This window comes from Micropterus dolomieu, linkage group LG19, assembly GCF_021292245.1.
Source record: "Micropterus dolomieu isolate WLL.071019.BEF.003 ecotype Adirondacks linkage group LG19, ASM2129224v1, whole genome shotgun sequence".
NCBI lineage: Eukaryota > Metazoa > Chordata > Actinopteri > Centrarchiformes > Centrarchidae > Micropterus > Micropterus dolomieu.
Window position 1 is genome coordinate 18,895,017 of NC_060168.1, and position 9,008 is coordinate 18,904,024.

Below are 9,008 nucleotides of genomic sequence, written 5' to 3' on the forward strand. Positions count from 1 at the left end.
GCAATCTCTTTTATCTCATAGATGACATTTTTGTCCTGTCTCAGGCACCATAGCTATACTGCTCGCTTGGTTAGGGGAGGGGGGGTGCAATTCGCAACCCTCACCACTAGATGACACTGGAACTTACACACTGACCCTTTAAGAAATGAATTTTGGAGCACTACCTGATTACTTACAGTTGTATTAAACACCCTTGTCACTGCACTTTGATGTCCCATCACATTGAATAAATTATATTACGCTTATCCCAACATCTTCTACACTGTAATGTAATTTGTTATTGTGTAATTTACGGGGTTTTTTAATTACTGATGACATCCCAAATATCTGACGTAAACAGGTAGAGTCACACATGTCATCATTTCCTGAAATATCAGAACAGACAATGTATAGTCCTGCACTGTTCAGATGTAGTAAGCGCACAGAAATGCATTTGGGGATTTTTTGATGATTATGTACAATATGTACACATTATGACATTTAACATGATTAATTGAGCTGGAATTTTCTTGCAATGACATGCAGGATGTGTCTTGCCCCTGGGGATGAAATCAGGAAGGATCGAGGCTTCCCAGATCACAGCATCAGATCACATAGGTAAGACAGTGTTTTTAACAGGTCAAACACACCAAGAAGACCCTTCATACTCGTGCTTAATAACCAGAGCACTGAAAATGAAAAATAGCTCAGTCTTGTGGCCACCAGGCAGCTTTATGAACTCTGAAAGCCTGGAAATTACCCACACCGAGATGGATTATAACCACATTTAAACATGTGTGTCCAGATAACTGGGAGCCGGCGCTGGCAAGGCTGGATCAGTCTGGTTATATCAATGCCTGGATGGGCAAAAACAAGATGTCATGGATACAGGTAAGACATATCTTTGCCCAGCATGTATTGTAAACTTCTCTTTGTAATGTTCACATGTAAAACAGACATAGAGCACAGTAAAAATGTAATGTAATGTGTGTCATTAGGTTGACCTTCAGAGGCCCACCCTGCTGCATGGTGTGCAGACACAGGGAGTCAGTGCAAAGCTGAGGGACAACTATGTCACATTCTTCACCGTCTCCTACAGCATGGACCAGGAGAACTGGACCATTTACAGAGGAAACAGCACCAGGCAGACCAGCGTATGTCCTCTACTGTGGTACACACATGGAATACAAACAGTCTTGGAACATGCAGTTCCCAGATTGGCAAATAAATAGGCCCACCACTGACCACTAATGTGTGTTTATGTGAAATAACAAAAGTAGCTCAAACCATCTTTTTCCTGTCTACAGTCAGATCTGTCCATGAACCGTCTCCTTCTATAGACTAGTTACATTACATCAAAACACACAGAAAGAGAAAAAGAGAAATTTGCTGCAAAGCAGCTTACTTAATATTTACTAGAGATGATGACCACATTTTTATTAATTTAAACTATCACTGTTAGAACACTATGGGAGTTTGAGCAGTGTTAAATGCACCAAGAGGCACTAGTGGTCTTTGATTGAGATTATGGCATGATACTGTTAGACTGTCAAATAAAAATGGTAAAGGCGGCAAATTGTTCACTGTAATGGGTTGCCTGTCTCAAGCAAGTTTCAAGCCTCTGCACGTTAGGAAATAAGGAAACCAGTTGCTTCCTGCTGTGTTGGAAATCAGTACAAAAACATGATGTCTGATCTGGAGAAAGCTTGGCAACTTGTTTATAGGGATATTGTACTAAAATGTGCTAAACTATCAGCATGACCCTTGAAGTCTGAGCTGGAGTGTTTGTGTGGCTCTGTTTCAGATGTTTAATGGCAACATGGACAGCTCCAAGGTGAAACTCAACCTCTTCTCTCCCCCATTTGTGGCTCGCTACGTCAGGATTCGTCCATTAAGCTTTGTGCAAAAACCTGCTCTCCGATTGGAGCTGCTGGGCTGCGATATCAACAGTGAGTTGGATCAACAGCAGCTGAATTTATAACAGAGCTATTTCTACTTTAGAAAAGTAGTGAGAATGACTCTGGCATGTCTGTGTGTGTGTGCGTTTGTGTGTGTGACCAGGCTGCTCTCTCCCTCTCGTGCTCCAGAAGAGGCTTTCTGACGACAGATTTAGTGCATCCTCATTTTATTCATCTCTTCTGCGTAGCTGGAACCCCAGCCTCGCCCGCCTCCATCAGAAAGGCAGTGCCAACGCCTGGAGACCAAAGGTGAATACCAATGCACACATACATATACACATATAGTCTATGCTAATGCAAAATCTGAATTCCTGGAAAACGGATAACTCAATAAACTTTCACTTGGGTAGTGACAGTCTGCCCTGCCATTAACTCTATTTTATAACAGCCCATATCATGACTTGCACTAATAAGGTAGAAAACATTCAATAGTTTGCTGTCCACAGTGACAGCAAACTGAAGTCAATGCAGTGAGTGAAATTATTCTGGTTGGATGGATGGATTATGGAATTTCTATTTGCTTCCAGATGGTGACTATTAAGGGAAAACTGGACTTTCATTTCTCTAACATTGCAGTAAATTAATCATCTAACACGCTGCTGTTTGGTCAAGTCATTAGAACAGCAGTAGGGACAGTCCCTGAACTGTCGACATCCCTGATTAGATTCTGGGCGAGGACATGTGTGCCATGTCATCGCTCTTCCCTGGCTTCCTATCTGCCTCTTTGCTGTCAGAAGCCCATTAGAAATTATTTTTAGAAGCAATGCTATGTAATTTATACCATGAGTTAAAGAGTAACTCAAAGGAATAGTTTGACATTTTTGGAAATACGTTTAACCGCCTTTTTTGACGAGGTTTAGATGAGAAGTTTGACACCACTCTTGTATCCGTCTGTTAAAAATGAAACTACAAAGAGACGGTTAGATTAGCTTAGCATGACAACTGAAAACGAGGGGAAACAGCCAGCCTAGTCTGTTTCACCTCTGACCACACCCAACATCCATGGTGGGTCAAAAGTGTGCTCTGTAGTACCTGTAACCAAACCCAACACTGATGTCGCAGTGTACTGACACCCTGGAGTACACTTCTGCTCTAACAAGAGGAGAAGTCAACAACTAGAGGACAGCAAAAACAACCATTTTTAGCTGTTGTTTTTGCTCAGAACTATAAACTCTGGATTAAGACAAGAGTAATATTTTACAAAGTACACATTCTTTAAACACATGTTTTGAACACACTTTATGAAAAATCAAACAATTCACTGAAAAACAAACCTTCCCTTCTCATTTCGTTTTGTGAGCCTCAGCAAGTCTGGTCGAGAAACACCAAAACACTTTCACACAATAAAACCCTTTCACTCTGCTCTCTATCCTATTATTATTTTGCTCCGTAGTTCTTCTCCCCACCCCCAGCTAATCATTTTCACACTTTGCAGGACTGAACTGCAGAGGTGTGATTTGTCCGTCTGTCAACTGCAGAGGTGTGATCCTTCTGTCAAACTATTGAGCTGCTGGTAAAGGTCAAATGCCAAACAGTAGCATTTCCATGGACAGAGGTCAACTATTCTTAGCCAACTATTATCTGAAATAGTGTCCTAACAGTAGGGTGACCAGACATCCCCGTTTTCTGGGGACAGTCCCCGGTTTTGGTGGCCTGTCCCGGTCTGGAGCTGTCCCCGGAAATGTCCCCGTTTTTAACTGTGTGTTAATTATAGACTGTATAAGGTGTTAACAGACCTGAAATCAGATTTTATGTGGCCAGGAACTGATTGTCGTCCGCGGGAGCACGCGCAGCATGTAACATTATTGCACAGCTTCTTCATGTCTACAGTGCACGTGCAAATAAGCATCACTTTATGTCACAAAGGTATGTCTCTGTGATACTTTAACGTTTCTTTTAACAGAATAATCACAATTGTGGCCAAACAAGTGTTTGCATTTTATAGCTTAACCAGGCCTGACCGTGATTATAGGCAATAACAGAAGCCTGTTGTTGCCAATGGAATATGTCTTTGGTAGAAAATGGAATGTAGCCTATAATTTACATGACTTACTGCTGAGTTACATATAAAATAAAGTCTTTGCAATTATCCTTATTACTCTACATTATTTAATTTGCTGTGTACCAACCAAAAAATGTATTATTCTACTTGCCAGAAAGTGATTGAAGCCTCTAATTATTGGCTGAAAGGTTATTTTTTCCCTGAGATGACTTGATTATATTCATGAGGGTTATATTTGAAAGATTATAACTCACCTAATACTTTTTACCTCTTAAAATACCTTTAAATGTCCAAAACAACACATGAAATGCAGTATGCCACTTGCCAGAAAGTGACTGCAGCCTCTACATATTGACTGAAAGCTAGTTTCTGCCTCAAAATGACTTTCAGAAGAGTTATGTTTGACAGATTATGAAACCGAAATTTCCCCCTGTTTTTATTTTATATATAATAACATATTTTTTAGTGGCATACTGACCACCAAACCAAATATGTCCCCGGTTTTCATTTCAGAAATCTGGTCACCTTACCTAACAGGGCTACAACGGGCTAAATAAGTGGCCTCAGATGAACAAAGATCATGAATCCTTTATCAGTAGCTGCAGACAGCATTAAGTATTTTCATTGTTCCTGACATTAGTTTAAACAGGAAAACATACTTCATGCACATTATTTGCCAGAAAAATGGGATGGCCTTGATTTATGTTTCCTGGTTTATAAAACAAAGTATGTTTTAGATTTAAAATTCAAAATAGGAAAGAGGTGCTTGGCTCCCCTCACACTGAGTTTCAACTTTGAGTCATTCTTGTTGGTTGGGACTTTTCCTGTGGCCGAACAACTCTTTGCTTATCAGTTCAAACCTCAAGTGTTTCATGAATGATGGATAAAGGAGTTAAAACTGGGAGAGAAAAAAAATCCCACATTAACAGTTTATCTGGATTTGCCTTGTGCAGCAATATCTTCCAGTGGAAAAAAAGATGCGCTGCCAGTAGCATTTTCCTTGTTTATAAGTTTCCTAGTTGTTTAACGTGGGAGAGGAAGTGGTTTGGTGTTCCTTTTGGCCATCCATACATCAGTTTGTTTTTTATTCCTTTTCTTTGTCTACTTCTATTTCATTCAGAAGCTGGTATCTATTTCTTTCAGTTTTATAAAACTTCCTTCATTTTGTTTAATACATTGTGCTCATGCCTTTTCTCTTTCCTGTCAAATTATTATTATTTTTTTAAATTTTCTAATTTTGATATAATAAATATACTGGTTAAAATATAATCAGAATATCATATTTTTTGTCTTTGTTCTTCAAGATCTTCCTTTCTGAGATCTAAAAATGTTTCCTCTGCCCTTTTCACCCCAGAACAACAACCCCCACGAGTGGCTGCAGGTTGACTTAGAGAAAGTAAGCCGCATCACAGGGGTCGTAACACAAGGAGCACAATCGGTGTTGACCCAAATGATGGTGACAGAGTTCTCAGTCACTGTCAGCCATGATGGACACTCCTGGAGCAGTGTGTTAGAGGAGCGCTCCCAAAGAGAGAAGGTACACTTACTGCACATGTGAGGATTGCAGTCAAAGTGTTGCTGCTAATGTGATCCAGGCCTGGCACCAGCTTTGTAAAAAGAGCCCATAAAAGTGTAATGACTATGTTCTTTACTCATCACTTGTTCCTTCAATAAACCGTTAATGCATAGTGGCCAGTCTATGTCACAGTTTCCCTTACTTTTACACTGGTCACTTTGTGTTATGGAGCTGGCTACCCACAAAACTAAGCCCAATAAAGTGTTTTCATGTTTTAGTGAAACAGTGTACTCTAATAATAATCTATACAAACCCTGAAATAAAAAGATTCTTAAGTCCACATGAACTAACACATATGTTTGCCCATAAGGATAGATATTGTATCTAATCTATAAATTGTGGCCTTCAGTGTTTGTTTAATACATTTATTCATCTCCCCTTCCGTCTCTCTGTTTCTGTATTTCTTTCTTCCTCTTTCATTCCTCAGATCTTCACAGGAAACAACGATTCAGAAGAGGAAGCTTTCATCATTTTTGATCCGCCTCTGTTCGGCCGCTACCTCCGTATCCACCCACGGGGTTGGATCAACGACATCGCCCTGCGTCTGGAGGTCTTGGGCTGTGACACGCAGCAGGGTCTCTAACACCACTGTGCTAAACTCACCAACGCCATGCAGCAACATTTTAGCAGCATAATGTATCCTGGTTTCCGGAGTGGCAAGTGATGGAAAATGTTATATTGTTACGCAGCGCACTTATTAAATTATATATTACATGTAACTGTTTGTGTGAGATAAGCTAATTCTTCTGTGGCTGAAACATCGTTTACACGTTCACCTTTTTCACAACAGGTCATTTCATTTATATTTCTGTCATGTTTGTCAATAGAAAAAAAATGTATATGTCAGTTTAAACAGGACTACAGTGCTTAGCTACACAGTATTTGCTTTACCTCTCCAGTACACAGCTGTGCTAACAAGTGAGCAAACCTTTTGAATGCAAGCATATGTAAATATTTCAGACTCCGATGGATGTATAAAGTTTGAATGGTTGATGTATATTGTTGGAAAAGTTTGTATTAAAGTATTTTTCTGCTTTGTTAGAGTTTATACAAACAATGAATCTTGAAGAGTTCCCCTGGCATTTCTTTCACACCTCAGGTGTGACAACTTCTTGTGCACATTAACACAAAAAGCAACCAACAACAAACACTTTGTGACGCACTGCTTCCCGTCCTGTTCTTTCTTTCTGAGATCCACATCAGAAAAGAATGTACAGCGTTCTTTCTTTGCTTTTGTTTTCTTCACTCTTTCCAGCACATTATCTCTGTTCTTTCTTTGCTCCATCTGTCTTTAGACCACTGTGTCCCTGAACTGTTATTTTCGCTTATCCATCTCCACCAGGCCCTACCTGCAGAAACAATGAGCATCTGTGCCCCAACATTATTCTGTTACAAGTTAAAACAAGAAGTCCTGTTAAACAGAGGAAAAACACATATGTTCACAGACGAGGATGAAATGATGTGATTGTGTTAATTTGTATACTTTGGGCCTGACTGTTTGAAAGATGAAAACATGAGCAGCACATTTGTGACTAACCAACCTTTATCAGCTCATTATCAGCAGAGGAAGTTTCCAGCCATTGTGGGGGGGGTGTTTTATTTGGAGGGCAGTACATTATGTCTGGCTGTCACACTTTATCTCTCTGAAAACAATAACACACTACCCACAATCTCAGCAACAGGCAGAGCACATGTATGCAGCTCCAGCTGAATAATATTTTTCTCAAATGCTAAGACACGCTTAATGAAACTGGGATCCACTTGATCTTCATCATCAACATGTTAGCACAGCAGAAGTCTTCACACCCTTTTTCAAAACAGTTAACACAAATCTCCTAGTATAATCCCAAACTCTATTGTAATTAATTTGAACAAATGGAAAGCATCCATTCGCAGCTTCTGGAAAATACTAATAATTATAAATCTCTAATGCTGCTGTATGAAACTCCTTTGCACAACTCTTAGATCAGCAACCAGTCCACATCCATCTATAAAAGATGCCATCTGTGTTGCTATTTGCAAGCATAGATGAAAGAGGCCAAAGGCACATAAGGAGAGTAAGAGGCCAAGGCAGATGGCCCGAATGGACTACAGTTTTTTACAACCCCTAACATAATTTTATCCAACCTGTAGTCGCATTTTTGAAAACACAATTAGCCCAACATCGTCTGTTCAAACCATACCATTAACACAATTCATGTCGTTTCTACAGAATATGCAGTCAATTAACCCATTTCTAGAAGTTTTCCTTGACGTGAAAGCTGCTTTCTGCCTCGGGCTTTTCATGTATGCACATAGATGGGCAGGGAGGCATGTGGAAGGGCGGGGAGCTGCTCTCCAGTAAGGCAAGGATTATACTGTCCGCAGGTCCGCACGAGAAATTCGTCATCAGAGGGGGTACGCATAGGCTCCAGAGTATATTAGAGGCTAAGCGGACGCAGACATGGACTACTTCTGTTTATACTACCTTCTGCAGTCAGCTTGGTGGACACGTTCCACACATGCGCAATAGATCGGTTGTTGCCCTGGTAGCGCTAGTTGCCGTAGACCCTACGCGTACCCCCTCTGATGATGATTTTTCCGTCATGAGGACCCTAGTGGACCCTCACGGACCCTCGCGTACTCACGGACGTGGAAAGTAACTGTAACTGTACAGCACCGGTACTGGTTCAGTAATATGCACTGTATTGACAAGGATCTGTCACCACTGTAAAACCAATCAAATGTTTTTCACAGAATTGCAAGAAAAGCAGTATCTGGTGGAACAGGTAGATTGTTCAACCCAGAGCAGGAAATCCACATTGTAAATGTGGCCATGGCATCATGCTCAGAAAACTAGAGGACCAGATAGTGGCAGATAACACAATGTTCCAAAACATCAACAGAGTGAGTCTCTCTGTAATGGCTGAAGCCGCTGTACAGAGTCCCTTTCAAAATAAAGTAAATTCGTGTAAAGAAAGTGAGGAACACACATCCATGCTTTGTACACCTGTGTGTATGTGAGTTTTACTGTAGCCTACTACATGCATAACAAAACTTTGTTGCAAACTGCTTTGCCCTAACCACAGAAAAGACAAAAGCCACAAGTGTTTTTCATTTACTCCATCAGTGCCTGATGGCTGCTGTGTGCTTACTCAAAGACACTTGCGTGTACTGTATCGATGCGAAAACACAATTGTTAAAAGAGTTAAGAGTTTTGCAAGAGATTTATTTTTTTGGCTTTGGTTTAAGGTTTTGAGGTTAGTGTGCAGAGTTTTGCAAAAAATAGCCAATAGTTTCAAAACTGAGCAAATTTCTCTTATTTTTTTTTTTTTTTTTTTTTTTTTTTACAGCATTTCAACAGGGCATCTCAAAAAAGTGTAAAAAGTGCAGGTCAAGAGTGGAGCATGGTTCATTATTTCTTGTAAAATCATCTTTGGAGAAAATATTAAAATCCATGCTGTGATATGCTTGCTGCCCTTTTTTGGCACATACTATAACTATGTGAAATATC

At 40.1% G+C, this 9,008-nt stretch overlaps 1 protein-coding gene across 1 annotated transcript in view; it reads left to right on the forward strand.

Annotated features, from left to right (window-relative positions):
* Positions 1–6,576, forward strand: part of f8 (coagulation factor VIII, procoagulant component) — a 24,666-nt gene extending 18,090 nt beyond the window's left edge. Inside the window, exons 25-27 of the mRNA XM_046030666.1 lie at positions 2,041–2,186; positions 5,294–5,476; positions 5,943–6,576. Of these exons, the coding sequence (XP_045886622.1) occupies positions 2,041–2,186; positions 5,294–5,476; positions 5,943–6,098 (485 nt within the window). The 3' untranslated portion in view covers positions 6,099–6,576. The remainder of the gene's footprint in view (positions 1–2,040; positions 2,187–5,293; positions 5,477–5,942) is intronic.
* Positions 6,577–9,008: the final 2,432 nt, after the last annotated feature.